Genomic DNA, 20,481 nt, shown 5'->3' on the forward strand with positions numbered 1-20,481 from the left:
CAGAAATGTGAACGAATGCTAAGTGGGATTCTCCTAGTCTTTGCTAAGGTGACAAGAACCTCTATTTTGTAAAGAAAGGTGCTAAGTACCAATATGCTCAGAGGCAGCAATGGGCACCTAAGATGATCCTATAACCTACAATTTTTTTTAGACCAGGTCTTGCTATATACTTCAGGCTGGCCTTGACCTTACTATGTAGGACAGGCTGGCCTTGAACTCATGGCAATTTGCTAGCCTTATAGGTGTATACTACCATGTCTAACCCAATCTACTACTACTTTTATGCCATCTGTACTCCCCAGTCTATATACGTAAGAAGGCTGGAGATGAATCAGAGAGGGCTGGAGACAGGGCTTCCTTCCTTCCTTCCTTCCTTCCTTCCTTCCTTCCTTCTCCTCTCCCTCCTCCTTCTTGTTCTTTTTCTTCTTCCATTTCTCTCCTTTCTCCTCCTTCTCCTTCCTCTTCCTCCTCCATGTTCTCCTCCTCTTCTTTTTAGAGAGCACTAAGAGTTGACTTGCTGTAGTGTTTCCTTCTGACCTTTTAAGGGATGAGAAGGGGCGTGTTTCTTGTCCTTCCCTTGAGAAAAAGGCCTAAGCAGCTGGTTTGTGAAGGGCGGAGGAGGGAAACTGCCATTTAACCTCATCTCTCTAGATAAGTGCAGAGAAATTTCTGGGCTCTGCAATTGCCTTGGGCCTTGAGAGAAAGGTGATCATCATTCCCAAGAGAACTTGACCCGTGAAGCCTGAGTCTGTGGAACACTGCGACAAGCATCTGACACTTGACTGCGTACTGCAGGAAGCTGGCTGTAGGGTCCTGTAGGGGCAGAGTGGAGTTTTGTTTCTAGTAAGCTGCACTCCCAGAGTTTGGTAAGGCAAAGCTGTTGATATTTCCCTTAGCCTAAAGGACAGTTGAGAAGGTAGCTGCATTGCAGTCCCTTGTAGGGGCTCTTCTCAGCACGGTAATCCTCACAGCAGGGGCTGATGGGGTGTCCCACCCACTGCTCCCAGGAGGCAAGGGATTTCTGGGTGACCAACAAGACAGTACAACCCTGTCTGGGAGCCATAAAGTGAGAGCTCCCATACTCAAGAGAGGAGTGGCCAGATTTGGACCACCTACAGTGCAAATGGCATCAATTTAAGATTAAATGGCACCAGCAAGTAACATTTTTGTCCCCGGCTCTTTATGTTCCAACTGCCACTACCCCTCTCCAATCCTAATGAAGCCAGAAGCAGCATAGTGAGTAGGAGAAAAAGAAAGCAGAAGAAAAGAAAGAAACCTTTGCTGCTGTTGCTGCTGCTACTGCTCTGTGGTCTAGTGTTGGATTGGATGGGACAGTGGGGATGGGATTTGGCTGAACTTAATCCTTGAAAATGAGCTGTTAATGCATGAAATTGTCCAGGAAGCTATGACAAGAAAGGTAACACAGCAGAGCTTGCATACAGGCAGTGATGAGGAAATCCCTGCCAAGGGCTTACCTACAACCTAAACGGATCAATGCAGACAGCGAATCTCGGGTGGGTGCTCATAAAACAGTGCTTGGACTCAATCCAAAAGAAAATGAGAAGACAGAGTCGGGCGCAATGGAGAGATGATCCATCTTTCTCATGGTCTTTGATGGAACAAGATAATTCTAATCTTATTTTAGGTTTTGAAACCTTGCCCAGCTCCTTCCAGAGATGCACCCTGAGCTGGCTTAATTTTAAAAATTTCAGCAAAGAAATGAGTTTCCTTCATTATTTTCCCAGTAATTATCTCCTTTTGCTAAGGCAGTAATGAATGCAGCTGTCGGTGGGTTGCCTCCTGAAAGATTTTGTTTCACTTCATAAAATATTAACAGAAGAAATTCATACACAATGAATCAGAGCTGAGTAAGAGAAAGACAGGATGAAATCACATTCCCCTCAGTGTGCCTAAGAAGTCCCGCCACAACGCCACGGTGTCCATTTCTATCATACCGTGTTTTCTTATCTGTCTCTATCATTTGACAAGAATTTGGGGACAAAGCACTCATTTTAAAACCTTGATTGTTTTGTTTGGGAAAAACTGTTAAAAACACATGAGAAAATGAAAGAAAACTGCTATCTACACTGTAGTCTCCAGAAATACATTCACTCTTCCGAGACCAGCGCCCTCCTGAGAAGCCCTCCCCCAGCCTGGCCCCGGACCCCCGAGGCTCCTCAGCGGGCCCCTGACTCCCCGACCCCATCCCCGTCTGCTTCTCCCGTTTCCACCTGCAAGTAAAAGCATAAGCTGCTCCCCTATGTGAACGGACACAAGGTTGGTGCATACAGAGCAAAATCTGCTGAGGCTGGCAGACATCTGAACCATTTCATCTTTATGTTGCCACCCAAATTGCAAGTGCTCAGGGAAAATCAATACACCCAGTGGAGGGCAAAGAATAAGAGATGTAACCTCTGTCCTTTTTAGAGCGCTGAGATTTTTCTTTTCCTTTCTTTCTTTCTCTCTCTAAGAGTGATCCTGGGCAAACCTTTGAATTATATAGGAAGAGTTCTAAAAAAATATTTTAGAATCTTTACAATGCCCCTTTTTTTTAAGCCCCATCTTATTCGGGGAGTTCAGGAGTTAAGAACGTGAACGTGTGCTTGTGCATGTGTGCATGTGTGTGCGTGCGTGTATGTGCCAGAGTGGAAATGAGAAGGTTGTTGGCCAATCAAAACTTGAGTCCCAAAACTGAAGAGAAATTGGAGAAGTAGCAGAGAAGAATTGAGAGAAGCAAATGGAATATAGGCATCCAAGCTTCCCACCAGTGTAAGTAGGAAAAGAGCCCGGGACCTGGGGCCACTCCACCAGCACCCACACCCTAGCGTTCCCAACATGAAACTACCCATCTGCTCGCCCGCCTCGCCTCTTCTGCGTAAAACACATTTATCTTTCCTGAATTCATCTGGCCAGATTCCAGTTCTGTCATTATTGCCTCCAGAACACCCTCCATGAACCCCAGTCTGAGGCAACCCTTCACTTTTTATGTGGGTCTGGATAATTTATTTTATGTCTCTATTAGTTAGGTGTCACTGTGTGTGTCTATTTAGCACTTTGTTATTTAGATCATTTAAGAAATGCTGTCGAATACATTAACATGGAACTACATTTTTAAAAAACTGTGAGAAGTCCTGAAATAGAGATCTGTTTAGCTTTCTTTAACTCAGAATTCTCATTTATTCAACCAAGTAGTACCCTTCTTCCTTCATATAAAAAGTCATATACCCAAGAACTGGTATGTCAGGGGAAAGTATTGTGGAGAAATTAGTTTCAATGATCTCCTTGAAGTCGCTATTTTTGTAGCATCAAAGTATGTAGGGATGTCTGACAAACACAGCGAGCTTATTATGTGTGTGTTGAAGGAATAAATGAAGGAGGGATTAAGGAAGAAATCCCCTTCTGGTGGTTGGGCTCTGCCTAGACCGACTGCATACGCTCAGGGATCTCTGGGAGGGAAGAGAACTTCTCCTTAGCAGACAGACACCGCCTCCCAGAGAGCCAGGCTCCCCAAGGGAATCGGAATCACACCCTCTCGTGAGCCCGCCTGCGCAGGGGCTGGGAAACCAAAAGAGTACCCCTAAATCCCCTAAAGCAAAGGGCTGATTCAAAGGACTTAGGGGTGAGATGACGGCAACTGAGCTGAAAGCAACAGCTTGATGTTTGTACTGTTTGACTCTGCAGCCTGGACCTGGTGGTCTGGGCTTCTATTTGGAGGATGGCAGTGTGCACTGTGACAACTGTGGGGAATTTCCTTCTGTCTTGTTTTTGAAATCCAATGTTTTGTTGCATTTTACTGTTTTGTTTTATTCCTGTATCTGGGACCTGAGCAACTATTTGGAAGACAACAATATGCGGTATAAAAACTATTGTTAAATTCCTATTATCTTGTTTTGAAAACCTACACAGGTGTTGTTGTTGTTGGTTTGCTTTTATTGTTGCAGTTTTTGAGATTTGTTTGCATCTTGATTTTTCTTTTTTCTCTTAATAATAATAATAATAATAATAAAGAACGTCTCCTTAGCAGCGTTCCCTCAGCCTAAAGCCAGCTTCTCCTTCCGTCCTCAGTGCTGACTCAGGAGACCTAGCAATGCTAGTCAGCAAAGCTGGCTGTCTTTGGAAGTGTGTTAGGACAGCCAAGGAAGAAGAGAAGGATGGAAAGGGGCAGAGCCGGCAACAGGAGAGAGGAGGGGGCAGGACAGGAGGAGAGAGCAAGTGCCATGGCAGGGGTGACAGCCCACACCAGCAGGTCTCAGTCTCGTCAGGGTGACCCCCACTATGTCTATCTCATCCCCTTCTCATCAAGAGTTAGCAAACTCAGGTCCTCTTCTCCTCACTTCTTACTCCCATTAGTACTTTTTCTTTTTTCTGATGCCAGATGCAATGGGCTTACAAGTATTCAGGAGAGACCCAATACAGTTTTGAAACAGATCTCATTGGGTGAATTTGGAGATTTTGCTGTACAGCATTAGGCAAAGAGAGAAGAGCCCCGTGCTCAAACTTGGAGATCACTGACTGCAGATTCTTCATTTGCAAATGAGCCAGGGGACAAGTTAAGATGTTCAGGGATGCTCAGACTCACAGCGCAGCCACAGCCAGGCCGGGAGCACAAACATTCTGACTTTTCGCCTGCTCTTTCTTTATCCCTCATGGACGCAATATGGCCAGCAGGTTCTCCCCAGTCACAGCTGAAGGACTCGGGGTATGGATTGCACTCTGATAATAATCAAATGGATGAGCCCACAGCTACACTCCCTCTCCTGAGGGCCGCATAGTTCCCCAGGCAGACGAAGCTTGAAGAGGAAAAGCCATGCACTGAAAAAGTCATGGACTGTGACTTTGTTAGCCAGAGGATTTGACTTTGGAACCAACTTTTAAGTGATTTGGGTAAAGTTCTCTCACACTTCCCCATGGTTAAATTTGTTCCACAAGGTAACTGCGTTAATGACACCTAGTATTATTGCAACTGGAATATACTGGCTTTTTAAGATCCTTTGTGCTCCTTGCGTTAGATTTTCAGATGTGACAGAAAAACAATCTTAAGACTAGCCTCATTCCATACACAGAGAAAAAATTATTTTACTTTGCTTTTTGAAACTCTGAGAGATGGTGTAGTTACTTGCTTTAATTTTTAGACAAAGGTCTCAAGAGATATTGCTTAGAATTAGCCCAATTGACTTCAAATACTCCTGCAGATTCATGAACGACTGTGTGGTGATTGGTCACCATTCACTGGACACAGAACGGCCGCTCTGGTGTGGCTCTTGTAATGGCCCAATGGAGACAGGCTGGGTGTCTTTAAGGTTCAGATACGGGCCATACGCAGGGAAGTCCCAATCTTTTACAAGTGGGGGGAGTTCTAAACCTTAAAAACCTCCTTTTTAAAAGGAGAAGTAAATCCTTTTCTTTTTCCTCCTCTGGGTTCCTTATAACTGTGCCTAAAGGAACAGCTTGCTGAGCACTCTTCCCATTGTTACTCCAGCCATCTGTCCAATCACCTTCTGGTTCGTGCTCCTAAACACATTGCCATGAAAGCACATCTCTCCTGTTTAAAGACTTCCACTGGCCTCCCATCATAAATACACTTGAATTTTCTTTCCTGCCATTCAACACCTTTTAGCATTTGCCTCATGCTGTTGGGTCTCACTCCTAATTACTTCTTATAGGTGACATCTCTGTATCACTAATCCCTCTCTCTCCCTCTCTCAGAACTCTGCCTGTCAAAATCATACCTGCCCTTCACATACAGTTTACTTCCTCTCTCCTGACTTCTGAGCGATCCATGCGATCAGTGATGGACCATTGAGCAGCTTTTTTTCTGGGCAGAGCACCAGACACGAAGGACTTAGTCTTAGATCCATTTGTGGTAGAAATCTCTTTCCACTTCCTGAATGTGTATTCCTTGAAGCTAGAAAGAGTCTTGGAGACTTGTCACTTCCCGCATTATACCTAGTTCAGGAGTGACTGAATAAAATCTCTAGAGACCAAGTCGGTTTGTCTTAAGCAGGCAAGCCCCACGGAGCTCCAGTCTCCTTATATGCAGTCAATTACCAGTGTGTTTCTTGAAGAAGCCTCTGAACAAGTTGAAAAAGAAAAACTGTAGAATAAAGGCTGTACAGGAAAAGTAGACCAACTTCTTGTCAGCCCATGTATTTTTTTTTTTTTAGCGAATATTCACTCACTTTTAAAATCCTATATTTAAAATGCTTTTCTTCCTGATGATCTTGAAAAATCAAAAGATCCAGCAAACAGAGCTCCCATTACGACAGGGCACAAATTCACTGCGGCTGAGCAGTCTACGCAGCATCTTCACCCTGTCTTTATTCTGCCCAGATCACTCTATGTGCCTGGACCCGGAGCCTGAGACTGGGTAGGAAGGGGGAGAGAGGCTGCGAGCCAAGAGAGTAAGATCAGGAAGGCTGCTCAGGCCAGTGTACGCTGCGGGGAAAGCAGCTGCGATACGGCAAAGGGCACGTGGATGGTGAGAACCTACAGTGAAAACGCGGAAAAAAGGAGTCACCCCGTGTCGTCGTGTCCGGAGGCGTGAGCAAACACTGCCTACAGCAAAATGAGATCTTACCGGAAAGCCCATCAGCAGAGTCTTCTTACTACATGGTAAAGAACTAGGGTCTGAAGACTGGGAAGTTATGGAACTGCAGGTGGCCCACGGCGTTTGCAGTATGTGCCGGGGTCACCCACGGGTGACCTTGCTGGGCTTCTTTCAGGAGGGTTTCCTGACCTCCGGGCTCTGATAACCTCACCTCCTCCCTGGTTTCCTTGCAAAGAGCCAGCCGGCACGGCCACCTGGGGGCGCTGTTGCACACCACATGCCCAGCTAATCAGCAGCATTGGCTCACCCAGCGGTCATGGGCCTTGCCTAAGGATTTACTCCTCTCCATCAATCTATTCTTATTGAAAAGTTACCTGGGACTATTCCAGCCTTGCTCTTAGAAATAAGAACCTCTAAACCACAAATAGATATGAACTAAAACTTAATATGCAAAAGTGAAAGTGGCAGCCGGGTCATGGCAAAGTAAAACCTTTAACTAAGCGGACTCGTATTGAATTACAGAGCTCAGGCCTGCAGTGCATCTGGATCTCACCGTTCATTCTTCCGGACTCTTCCACCAGGGCCCCTGGTACTCGGTGAACACCCAGGTCCCTCCTCCCTCCTCCACAGGCGGAAGCCACCGTCAGATCAGTCCAGGGGGCAAGAGGAGGTGGCAGAAGAATTCATCCTGAGCAAAGGCGTCCACCTGCCCCGACTTACCCACTTCACTCTGAAAGGTGTGATCCTGTGGGAGGACGGAGTGGGAGTTCCGAATGGTCCCTCCGCCCACAAACCAGTTCACGTTGGGGTTCCAGCGGTTCACAAAGCCACACAGATGGTTCTCTTCGAAATCACATTCTGGTGGGAGAGAAGAGAATAACTGCTTCACAGACACACGGTCACACGTGCAGACACCCCGAACACCGCAGACTCTGCCTTTACACATTTGGAGGCGCCTCGCTTCTTTCTCTTTTTTCTTCTATATTTTATTTTATTTGTTTTTTGCCTTTTAAAAGTAAGACCTCGCTATGTGGTTCACATTGGCCTTGAACTCACTCTGTAGCCTAAGCTGTCCTCAAACTCATGGTGATTCCCCTGTTTCAGCCTCCTAAGTGCTGGGATTACTGGCATGCACCACCACGTTTAGCCTCCTCTTTTCTTTTACCTTCTGGAACTTCTGTGCCAGGACGGCCCAGAAGAGAGACCCTGAGATGAACTGAGCTTCTAATTCAACATGGCCCCTTAGAATTGCAGTTATTAACCATGAGGCTGGCTGTGTGCCTCAGCGTATTGCTTAGCCTGTTTTTTCACATGTGAACTGGAGATAATACTCCCTTCTCACAGGGCTGGTTTTAAGTGTGGACAGCTCCCAGCACGGTGCCAGGCACATGCCCAGGCACGTGGCCATTTTTGACATTCATCTAAAATTAAATTAAATTAAATTAAAAATTATCTTTTGGTTCTGGGGATCAAACACTCCCAGGCTCATCATCTCTATTTTAGTGCACTACTTAGGATTATGTTCTCGGCTCTGGAGACCTTGCCTAACACCTAGGTCTTTTCTTTTCTGTTTTTTTTTTTAAATCTCTTTTCTGAAGGTGTGAAAAAATGCCCAGAGTTGAGATGCACATTTCCTAGGTCCTGAAATCCTCTGATTTTCTTAAAAGCAAGCACCTGGATAGAGGTAGCAGGGCAGGCATGTCATGGCTCTGGACCCTTTCTGCAGCTCTTAAGAAGAAAAAGCCGACGAAAAGACCTCTTTTTAGTGGCCCTGACATGTTTACTATGATTTGTTCCCTGTTAACAGGCTCTGTTAGTGGGAAAATGAATTCACAAACCAGTACCTCCACCGAGTCTCACAATCCCACAGTTAAAAATACAAGAGGTGACTGTGTTGATTATGGCTCACTGATCCTCTCAGCCCACCTTTCCCTTCTCACCTCCTCTCCCCAGAGTGTGGCTTGTTGGGATCAGTGTACGCCAACAGAGGCAAAGGAACATGACCCCCGGGGCTAGCTCCCCCGGTTCCCCCTGGCTATGCAGCCATGGCCTGGCCATGCCCCTTCAATGAAGGCACAGTCTACTCATGAAGCCCTCATCATATTGCTAAGATTTCCCAGTTTTAGTGACTCCTCTTTCCTCGAGCCTTTGGGCCTCAGCAGGATAGTGGCTCGTCAGCCATCACCACCACACCTCCATCTTCGTCCGCTGTCCCTTGCTGGTTTCCTTTACCACTCACACCTCTCTGGTCTCTTTGATGAGTTTCCCCAGATCACTCGGGTTGAGTTTATCTTGGTTTCCACTTTCCTGGTGGAATCCTAGCCGGCAGAGTTATCGATGTGTTTTTATACTGGCAGCCATAGAAAATGTTTAAGCTTTATCTTTCTATGCATTGCCTGCCAAACAATGCCCAAGGTTCAGAGCCAAAGCCTGACACAGAACATAACAAAAAGCAAAATATTCCCTGGGGGTGCTGGGCCCTATTCTAAGTATCATACATGAACTTGCTCTTCGAAGCAGCTCCATCAGAGAGGTGCTACACTAATCTCATTTTAAAAGATGAGGAACCAAGAGACCAGGTACCCACAAGGAGAGGACAGTTGAGAGGGTGATTGCCCCGTTTAACAAAATAAAATATTGTCTTCCCTTTGGTTTTAAACAAGCTACAAGCCACCAAATAATTTGAAGAAAGGCAATGAATATTTTTCAAGTGTCCAGCGCTGTAGCAATCCCTATCACAGCCACGATCTCATCTTCACAGAAATCTAAGCAGAGAAGCATTTTATCCCCATTTTACAGCTAAGGCCCAGGTGGAGAGGCTCAGCGAATTGATGGAGCCAGCAGGTGGCGCTGCAGGGTGAGACCGACTCCCGGGGGTGCAGTGCATACCCCACGCAGGCCCGGTGAGTGGCCGCGCAACAGAGGGTGAAGGAAGCAAGGCGGGGAGCAACCTCTCCGCGTCTCTCCTTCCACCCCCTTCCTTTTCCACACTAGACACACCATGGGAAGAGAAAACGGTGCATTGGGACTCCAGGGAACTGGTTTAGAATCACCTTGGACTCCCACTCGTCCTCTGCTTGGGTTCCTAAGGTTCCCGCTAGCTCCTCCACCTTCAGCTCATTGTCTCCCACCCGCGGCATTGCTCATCCCTGCCACCTGCTTGCAGATCACACTATAATTCAGAAACTCAAGCTCTCTGTCTAGGTCCGGACTTGGGTACGGGTCTCCCTGAGCAGGGCAGACTCTCGCTTCAAACACCTGCCCCAGCCTCTGGCCTTTGCCTGGATGTGGTCTGTCTTCCTTCCCACGGGTCTGCCCGGGGACAGCCCTTTCCTCCCTACACCAATGGCCACAGCATGCCCCCCTTCTCTAGTCTCGTTTATTACACAGAGGACACGGCCAGTGGCAGACAGCGAGAAGGTGAGCGTCTGGAGGGCAGGTACTGGTTCCCTCTCAGAAGGTGGCTTCTAGGGAACACCTCACCAAAGCCGCCAAGCAGAATCTAAGTGATAACTGATTAACCCAGGGCAAAGCGAGCCAAGACAATAACAGAGGAAAGGCGGTAACACCCTGCCTACTTTTGAGTTTACACCAACTCAGAATTGGCCTGATGAATCTGAGACCAGGTTGAGGCTAGGGTGGCGAGGCTGGGGGTACAGTTGCTGTGTCTACTTTCATTAATCCAGGCAGACCAGAAAAATGCTAACGAGCCTTCCCATGCTAAAGACAGAAAAATAATGTCCAGCATTCAAGTGACACTAGCAAACAACTCAAAGCATGGTGCATTGTGCAATGTGCTCTGCAGGACACTTGGCCTGCAGGATTGATCCAGTATTTCTGGCAACAGTCGATTTTAGGGGGAAAAATGTCCTCATTTTCATGCAGTGAAAAGGAAACTCACCAATACAGTAGCCGGTGGTCATCTTGATTTCAAAGAGGGCAACACTGGCTGTGTTTCCCTTTCCCAGGATACCTTCTATTAAAATCTGCACAAAAGCAAGCAGGGGTGTTAGACTCCAAAACAGGGTGTTTCTTGCATTTCATATGTCAGGGGTTGCTCAGCAGTGGAAGGCAAACAAGATTGATAGCTTTAGTTCATTGCTACTGGATGGAATCTTACTATGGACATTACTCAAAGACTGTGAGTGTGTGCACTTGTAATTATGCAAGTTTGTGTGTGCATGTGTATATGTATGTGTACATAAGCATATGTGTATATGTGTGTATGTGTACACAAACATATGTCCATAGAACTTTGAGGTGAGCAAGGCTCCCACTAGAAGCTTGCAATTTTCCTGCTATTATCTCTACCACTATGTTCCCTTGGGATTGGAGTGGCACTAATTGGTGACACAGAGAGAAGAGTGCTGGCATTCTTGGGCAAATTCATTCTGAAAATGATCAGAAACTGAAGGCAGAGGACTCAAGGGGAGAAAGAAAACTTGGAGGGGAGGTAGGAACCCTAAATCTCACAGAGCGGTGGGAGGTCTCCACATACGATGGAGGAAGCTCATGAATCGAAGTGTACTTTCCATTTTTTATATACTTTTATTTTACACAAAGAACACACAGAAGCATAGAAATTTATGTGACCAATTTCCAGGAATGTTATGGTTCGTGTTTGGACCTGTTTCTGAAAGTATCTTCTGTGGTTTTAGCCCAATATTTTGCAACTGCGCTGGTAGAGTCAGGATGTGATCACTGTTTGGAGGATGATGTGAAAGAGGGAATTCAGACCTTCAGTACTCTTCCTCCACCTGCCTGGAAGAGAGGGACTCCAGCAAGATGGGGCTGTGGGAGAAGCAGGATTTCAAAACTTTTCAGAGAAGAGAGATGAGACTGGGACCCAAACGGCAGTTCGGAATGGAGGAAGTCTTCTCGAAGGTTCCATTGTGATCTCAGTGATGTATTCTTGCTAAAGGTCACACTCCACAGCCAAGTGTGATCAGATTTCTTTCTCCTTCCCTGCTCAGTCCACCCCGACTTCTTGTGTTCTTTATGTTCCTTTTCTAGCACCTCTGACAGGACAACTTTTCTCTTTGCAAAGGAAACAGAGTATGTCCCCATGGGCATCTTTTCTCTTTCAAAATATTTCCATTTTTTCTTTTGTTATAAATAATACCTTGCTCAAACATTGTGGAAATGAAACCACTAGGAAGACAATATAAACATATACCACATAGAATTTAGAAGGATGAAATAAAATTACAGGAAAGGAAATACTTCCTAACGTTCATTAGAAGATCTATTTCCATGGAAGATGTTGGCCTAGGCACTATTTAGGTTCCTATAGAAATGTCATTTAAATAGATGGGGAAATCTGAGCTCTTTTAATTCATATTATTATCTCCCATGACATACCTAGCTGCAATGGTAGAAGTTTTACAAGATTTCATAGGACAAAGCACACATCGGAAGCCCCACATCTTCCTCCTAAACTCCACTTACCTTGAAGTTTTTGGAACTGTTTTGCAAGTCCAGGCTGGCTATGAGCCAGCTGTCAGACGGTTCCTTAGCTGACCAAAGCAAGCGATCAAAGCTTTCATCCTCGTATCTAACATAGAGGTTCAGCTGGCTGGGCTCTGATAGAGACCCAGAAGACGCAGTTATCTGGTAGACCAAGCGGAGGCAGCTCCATTCCTCAGTCTGTAGCTCAGAACTTAGCAGCACAGCTTTCTCCCCCTGCTTGGCAAAGGAGGCGTCCATGTAAACATAATGGCCTGCAAGAAGAAGGGAACACAGGAAAGAGATCGGTCTCCTGTTTGCAACTTGGAAGAAGGCATGACCGTGGTCCAGCACACTTGTGGACAGAAAGAACCTGCAGGTACGTTTTGTCAGTGCACCAGAGAGTCCCTGAGGGCTGAACTGATGGACTTCGGTGAAAAACATGAGACCGTCCAGCAACACTGAGGCCACTTCCCCTCATGACAGCAACAGGCTGGAGCGAAGCAGGGCTGCCGCTGCAGAGGTGGCACGTGTTCTCCTTACTTCTTGTTACTCCCGACCCTGAGGCCAAGTGTCTGCTGCCTGTCACTTTCTCATTCCACTCACTTAGCATGCTGACCACTTTTCCCTGCTTCCCGTATGCAAATGAGTGTCCAGGCTAAGGGGCATCGAGTGGGACAGGCAGGGGGTGCCACACAGAGGGGCAGAACTCCTAGGACTGGAGCCAAAATAACCTAGTGGACTCAGCCTTCATGTCCATAGCTCCCCTCATTCGCAGTGGTTAAATCTGCATCGACTCTGCGGCACGGGACCAGACAGATCTTTGGTTTGGTTACCTCAGAGAGATCTTGGGAGCAAGGCAGAAAGAGTCCAGTGTAAGCTGTTTTTAAAAAATTGAAAACAAGACTCCCTTCCTTGTGACTGAATCTCAAAGTTCTGAAAACTAAACGACAAAGTATATGCAAAACCAGCAGCACAGGGCTTGGAAAGCAGTGGACACTCCAGGGTCGGGACCGTCTTACCTTCTCCTGTGCCCTCTTCTGCCCCTCACTTCCTCCTCTTCCCCTTCTCCTCCCGTTGACGTCCCCTTTTCCTCCTTCTCCCCACCTCTTCCTTTCCCTCTCCCCTTGCTCTTGGCTTCTCTCCTCCTTCCAGTCTGTCTGTCCTCCTAACACTGACAAGTGGAATCCCCTGGTCACCTCAGGCCATACAACTGTATTTTAGGAGAAGTGGGGGAAAGGAAGGTCACTGAAGCCCAGAGCAATCATCTGAGACTTCAAGCCCCACTCTGGGCCCCTGCTTCCTACACCAGTGATCTAGTTGCCTGTGGGCCTTTGGGGTCCCCTTGCCCTGCCTTTCTGGCCTGCAGACCCTCATTCTTTTTTTTTTCTTTTTTGTTTTGTCTTTTTGATACAGGGTTTCACTATGCAGTTCAGGCTGGTCTTGAACTCACAGTGGTCCACCTGCCTCAGCCTCCCAAGTGCTGGCATTACAAGCATGCGCCACCATGCCTGACCAGATTCTTACTCTTGACCCAACTTCTCCTCCTTCTGGGTAGCATTTAAACCGCCCCCTTTCGTCTTGTGGCTGCACTCCCCCTCCCTTGCAGATTTGAGCCTCCAACTCTAAACTCTTGCTACAAAGGCCCTGAAACGTCTCTTTGTTTGCTTGATATTCTTCAGTGTTTCTTCCCACATGTGTCCTGGTGCCCGCACCAGCCAGGATCCCTGCCTCTGTGACTCGTTCTGACAGGCCAGCAGCAGCCTAGCGGCCAGCTGGCCTCCTCTGTGGGGCACACAGTCAGGCATTGTCTCCTGGGAGCTCCTTTGCTGGGGGAAAGGTTGTGAGGTGGGGCTCTGTCTCCAGATGGCGATGATCTTCTTAACATAGCAACCACCCACTGGGTACAAACAGCAACTGCTTCTGGTGCCAACGCAGGCACCCAGTGCAGAAGTCTGGCCCTCGCAGCCATTGCTGCCTCCACTGTGACCTCCTCCGTACATCTGGCACCCGGCAGGAGCCAAGCGCTGCCCTAAGTGAGGCCCCGGCACCCACCACCGGGAGGGCCTGATGTGTTTCATGTTACCAAGCCAGGGCTCCTGAAGACAATGGTTTTGTAAGTTAAGTCTGCTTCCTCGTGACCTGAAGGAACACAGTACTGCCCTGCTTCTCCCTTCCTTACTGCGCCAGGAGAACCTGTCTCTCACTTCTGTCTGAGCTGGCTCAAAGTGGGGGAAATGCAGTGTGTGTTTCAAATCCTCTCTGAGGAAGTAGAGATTTAGGAAATGGAGTCTGAAAAGGAAAGAAACCTTAAAGATTTGCACCAGGTCCTATCTGTGGAGGACCACTGAGATGGCTTCTCCTGAAGGAAGACAATTTGCCTCTATTTGGTTCATCTTTGCCCTACTCGCATGTATGGTAGGCACAGAGCTGTCCAGGTTGATGCTCAAGCCGCTCCTCTGGCTCTAAGCAATGCAGATGGGTCTGGCCAATGTGTAGCCTTCCAAAGTGACAAGAGAAAGAGGCAGTGATGTCCTAGGGCAACTAAGGTCAGGCATCAGAGCTGCAGCACTCAACCCAAAACAAGATACTTCCTCAGACTATGCTATGCAGATGCCACCAAAGTAGGGCCACCTGTTACCAGTACTCTTGCTGCATACCTCTCTCTGCATATGGCAGGAGTGCCATTGCTCCTCCCAGCAGGCCCAGCTTGCAGAGTTCATGCCATTCTCACAGACACTGTACCTCGAGGATGCCCCTCTTCGTAAACTATTCAAGTTGGGTTTGGCCCTGGACTGTGGCCATTGGGCTCCCCGCACTGCAGCTATGCTGTGTCTCTTTCTTCTCACCCTGGGTTGCATTGCAAATGGTAGATTGGAATTCACTCATGAGAATTCCAGTAACTTCTCCCTGGGATTATAACTTATAAATTCGTCCCAATCGTGACACAGTTCAGGGGTGCTTATATTATCAAAACCCACATAAAATATCAAGTTTGCAGCCCCAGACATCCAGTTCTCCCTGTAGTTTCTGACACTCGCCCACTGCCTGCTTCTTTTCCAGGCTCAAAAAGAAACTGGAAGCAGGAGCTCTCAAACTTGAGCCCCGGGTCCCCTGGAGAGTTTGTTTGAATACAGATCCACAGATCCCCCCCCACCCATCTGCAGTCTGGGTGAAGCTGTGTTCCTAACCGAATGCATTTCTAGATGCACCAGGTGATGCTGAGGCTTCCGGTCTGTGGACCACCATGCGAGAAACACTGAATTATAGCGTCTGATAGAGAAATAGGGCTCACTGGTTAGATACCTCTCATCTGTACAAGAAAGTGCAGGCATGGAAAGGAGGGAGAAAATGGTTCTACTCAAAGTCCAAACTCATATGTAAGTAAATGTGTACCCAGCAGATTCATAGAGTTCATTACCAGTAATCACCTTAACTTTTCAGTGAGAACCATTAAAAAATCCATCTGGACATCCTTTCTCAACATACCAGATTGTACTATAAATATATGTCAATGATCTCTTATTAAAAGCCTTTAAAGCACACAGTTTATAAAATGTATTATTTAAAATACCTTGGTACCATACTGCATGACGAATGTTGGTGCTATTTTCTGAGTGCTTTTTGACATCTTAGCCCAAAATATTGGTTATTTTAAAATACTGAAATTTTGCACTTAAATTATGGATCTCAAATTTATTTTTAGGTCATACTGTGTGAATGTGCCTATTAGCTGTGTTACAGGGCATCCGAGGATTATGTATCCAACTGATTTTGCATCTACTCAGCAGAATAATGTATTTCTCTAGGTCAGTTAGCTAACCCAGGATTGCCAAGTTCAAGGTCAATCTATGAGGACATTGAGCAATGGTGGTAGTGGAACTAAAGACACCCACAAAAGAGGACTTCCAGAGCTCAGAAAGTGGCAAGAATGATGGGACAAATGGGACTCCAAGGGGAGTACTTTGAGAGGAATGAATGCCATGTCTCCCATTACAAAATTGAGCTTTGGCAGGGGAAGGCATATACTCACAGAACACGGAACTTACTCTCTCTATATATTATTTAACACGTTGAATATTTAATTAAATGTTCAAAAAGAACGGATGGTCTCTAAACAATCTTAATGCTAAAAACATTAGTCATTAAAAGATCTGCTGTGCTATTTGGTGGACATTTTTCTTTAGTTTCAGACATTAACTCAATGTATATCTTTCCTTTTAAAAATCAGTATTATACCATTATTTGTAACTCTCATGCAGTGAGTTTTCATCACGGTGCCTGCCAATATACCTACAAAAGTTGTCCATCACACCTTGTCATTCACACACTATAAAACCCAATCTTTCAGTATAATCCAATAGTTTTTAAAATATTCTTAAAGTTGTGCTTCACCATCACTAATTTCCAAATACTTCTATTATCTGCAAAAGAAAATCCTGTATACGTTATTAGCCATTTGTCATCCTCCCTCGCCCGTCTCTGAAAACCATTAATCTGTTTTGTCTGTACGGATTAGCATGTTCTTGAAATTTCACATAAAATAATATCATATGGATTCTTTTGGGGCTGGCCTGTTTCACTCAGAGTGTTTTTGAGGTGCATCTGTAATATATCATGTTATCAGACTTTCATTCCTTCTGCCACTGAGTAATATTCTACTTTCTAGACATGTTATAATTTATCTATTCAGTAGTTTATGGACATTTGGGTTGTTCCATCTTTTGGCTTTTATGAAAATAATGCTGTTATGAACATTTATGAATGAGTTTTTATGTAGATATACATTTAATTCTCTTAGCTACAAGCCCAGGAAGTCATAGATATATGCCATGTTAGGTCATATGCCAACTTTATTTTTAGCTTTTGGAGAAACTATCCAACTTTGCCAAGGCTGCACCATTTATATTCTATTTGCAATGTGTGAATGTTTTGATTTTTCACATGTTCACCAATATTTGCTGTTTCCCATTTCTTTCATTGTCATTCTGGTAGATGTGATTTTTTTTGTACCAGGAATAGAACTCAGGACCTTGTGCTTGCCAGGCAGGAGCAATGCCACTGAGCTATATCCCTGGCTTGAAGTGGTATCTAGTGATTTTTTTAATTTGTATTGTTCTAATGACTAATGCTATAGAACATCTTTCATGTCTGTTGAGTTATAAAGGCTTTATATATTCTGACACTAGACCTTATCAAATATATGACTTACAAATATTTTCTCCCACTCTGTGGTTTGTCATTTTATTTTATTTTTTGGTGTCCTTTGAAATATAAATATTTTTAAAGTTTGATCAAGTTCAATTTTTTAAATTTTTAAATTTTACTTTTGTGTGTGTGTGTGTGTGTGTGTGTGCGTGAGAGAGAGAGAGAGAGAGAGAGAGAGACTGGTATTACAGCTAAGAAACTAGTCTCTAAAGTTCAAGGTTTATAATTCATGTTTTCTTATAAAAGTTTCATGGGTTTAGCTCTTCGATTTGGTCTTTATCTGTTCTAAATTATTTTTGCCCATCAAATTGCCTTGTAATCCATTGCAAATAATTGAGCACATATATAGGGCTTATTTCTGGACTCCCACTTCAGCTCCACAGACCTAGGTCTGTCCTTATTCTTGTCCCACATTTTTACTTACTCAAACTTTGTAGAAAGTTTTGAAAGTGGAACATGTGTGGTTCTTCACTCTTCTTTTTCAAGATTGTTTTGACTCTTCCAAGTCCTCTATACTCCCATATGAATTTAGAGATCAGGATGCTTGAAATAAGGTGAGTTATACCACTATGAAGTTCGCTGTTAGCAATACTCAGGTATTTTCTAGAATTTATAGAATGCTGCAAGATTTTCCTTAATTTTCAGGGCCCTTAAAACATTGATTTTTCCATTTTTGTCAATTTGCTCATTGTGTTTATGGGGAGAGGGTTTTCTGGGGCCCTAACTACACAAACTGAGGCAACATTCCCTTTCAACATCTTTTTAAACCAGTAAGAATAGAAAAAGTGCTTGAAAGATGTTAAACAAGAAAAGATAAAGAAAGGCTGAAGTCACATGAGGATTAGGAGGTTGGTCATGACACATCAGGCCGAGGATCTGGGGGAGCTCTCCTGACCACACTGTGGGAGGCATGTCTGCAAAAGAAGGAAAGATCCACTTCAAACACTGCTGCTTAGCCATCTGAACTGATTCATGAGACATTTACTGGGAAGGATAATCTCTATAATGTGTCACAGAGGACCATAAACTCCTGATCAGATGTTTTAAAAGGTAAGGCAGCAATCAGAAACATAATTAGAACATCTTTGCTCAAAGGCCCTACTCCACATGCCTCAGGATGTGAACACGTGTGCTTGAAATATTCAGGCATCAGAAAACAATAGTGTAAAAAGTTCTTGTGTTTCCGTGAAGACGAGATGTGAAGAACTGAGTCTTGAGATCATGCTCCATTGCTGGATGCATCAGTACAACCAGAGCCTAAGCATCAAGACACAGTCTGATAGGTCTAAGTCCAAGGCCATCACAGAGGCAAGGCAGTGAGGATACCTACCACAGGGACTCCTCGGCACCCCTGGAATTCTATTAATTAGTGAATGGACAGTAGCCCACTTTTCCCACAGCTTCACTGCCCATGGTTTCAGTTCCCCGTGGTCAACCACATTCCAAAAAATATTAACATTCCAGGAATAAATACTTCATAAATATTAAATTTTGTGCCATTTCAAGTAATGTAATGAAATTTCATCCTATCCCTCTCTGGTGCACTGGGGACACAAGTCAGCCCCTTGCACAGTTTTTCTAGGCTGTGTATGCTACTTACCCACTGGACATTTGGTAGCTATCTAGGTTGTTAAACTGACTATCATGGTATCACAGTATTTGTGTTCAAGTAACCCTTGTTTTGCTTAATAGCCATAAGCTGAAAGAACAGCCTTTTATTACAGCAACTTGTTATCATTTTTCTACCATATTATTATTAACTTGTAACTGTGTGTAAATTATAAATAACATTTTATCATAGTAAATATATATTGAAAAAAGCACAGTTATCTATGGGGCTTGGTACTATCCAGGGTTTCAGGCATCCACTGGAGGTATTAGAACATATTCCTCATGGCTAAAGGAGGGGACAACTTTACTGTCTTTCAGATCTGATGATCATATTGGGGTAACTGTGCTGTAATACACTTCACCCATGGTTTGCGATGTGTAACCTAGATTTAAGAATTTATCATGTATACACTAACTACATCATCAGTGTTTTTTTTTTTTAAATCAGGAAAACAGGTATATTCAAAGAATGGAATCTCATTAGACACAATTCAACATTTGGGACGTTACTTAAAAACTTTCAAATAAGTTGAGAACCACCTGACCACTACCACCATACACACGTAGATTTTTCAAGTGAAGAGCCACTAGGTGAAATCTATCTTCCAATTTTCAAAATAAATACTTCCATACAGAAAGGGAATCTGGTTGTTGCACACAAGTCTGGTATAATATGTAGAAAACCAAATGCACACTGTTCTCTGTGCTTAATTGGCCAAACTTTCAAGGGTAATTTTGACAGTCTACAGTTGTCACTTTTTGTGCTGACACCTTTTTTATTGAAAGTAAAACTCAAGCAAGCCATGGCTTTATATCTATGGGCTGGTTGTGCAAAACTGATGGAATGATGCATAGAACATGCTTTGTAAGTGGTGATGGTGTCAATTCTGTTCCCATTCTCAGGGGGAGGAGTTCCTCAGTTGCTCCAGAGATTGTAAGAAATATTTATTATCTTCTCACATTTTTTTTCCAGCACAAGGGCAGATATTTGCTCAGACAGCAGATCAGCAGCACATTTTTAGTGCTGATATGGAAACAGTGTTCATTCACTTCACTTAAGCTTATCTTTTGATTTTGAAATCTACACTGCTGTCTTCTTTTGTGTGAGGCTTCTCCTGGTTTTATCCCTGTAAGTCGCCTCTTCACAACTAAGGCCCCTTGTTCTCAGGAATCCAGGACCATCTAAAGTGGATTCAGATGTTTACTCCTGGCCTGATTCTTATCGAGATCTTGTACCCCAGCTCTGACAGTAGGTAGTGCTCACATCTTTCTTTTGTTAGCTCTCAGGGCTTGACATATCTAACAGGAGGATGCTGCCGCCTTCTTTTTTTGACAACTTCCTCTGCAGGGCTGAAGTCTAGCTCCTGAGCTCGGGCTGGGATCTTCTCCTCTGACTCCCGGGATGACATGACTTTCTGTCTGCCTCCCTCCATCAGGTCATGCCAGTGAAGGAGTACAGTGGAGCAGTGAAGAATGTCTATCACACCAGCCAGATGTTTATCCAAATTCCAGCCATGCCACTTAGAAACAGTGTCACTTTGGGCAAATTGAAACTGACTTTCTTCATTGGTAAAGTGGTACCAACTGCAGCATTTTAAATACAATTAAATATGGTAACTCCAATAGAGTGATTAGTACACTGCAAGCTCTTAATAAATGTAGGCCCTTAC

General features: G+C 44.8%; 1 protein-coding gene across 3 annotated transcripts in view; it reads right to left on the minus strand.

Moving 5' to 3' along the window:
• Mamdc2 (MAM domain containing 2) overlaps nucleotides 1–20,481 on the minus strand; it is a 202,358-nt gene that overhangs the window by 75,253 nt on the left and 106,624 nt on the right. For all 3 annotated transcript variants that reach the window (XR_010047974.1, XM_063250074.1, XM_003472203.5), the window contains exons 3-5: nucleotides 11,996–12,267; nucleotides 10,449–10,533; nucleotides 7,268–7,405 (exon numbers count right to left, since the gene is read on the minus strand). Coding sequence is in view for 2 of the 3 variants with exons in the window: in XM_003472203.5 (XP_003472251.2) it covers nucleotides 7,268–7,405; nucleotides 10,449–10,533; nucleotides 11,996–12,267 (495 nt within the window). In the remaining variant the exon portion in view is untranslated. The remainder of the gene's footprint in view (nucleotides 1–7,267; nucleotides 7,406–10,448; nucleotides 10,534–11,995; nucleotides 12,268–20,481) is intronic.

This window comes from Cavia porcellus, unplaced genomic scaffold, assembly GCF_034190915.1.
Source record: "Cavia porcellus strain 051 isolate PalLab524CR breed Dunkin Hartley unplaced genomic scaffold, mCavPor4.1 scaffold_1, whole genome shotgun sequence".
Classification (NCBI taxonomy): domain Eukaryota; kingdom Metazoa; phylum Chordata; class Mammalia; order Rodentia; family Caviidae; genus Cavia; species Cavia porcellus.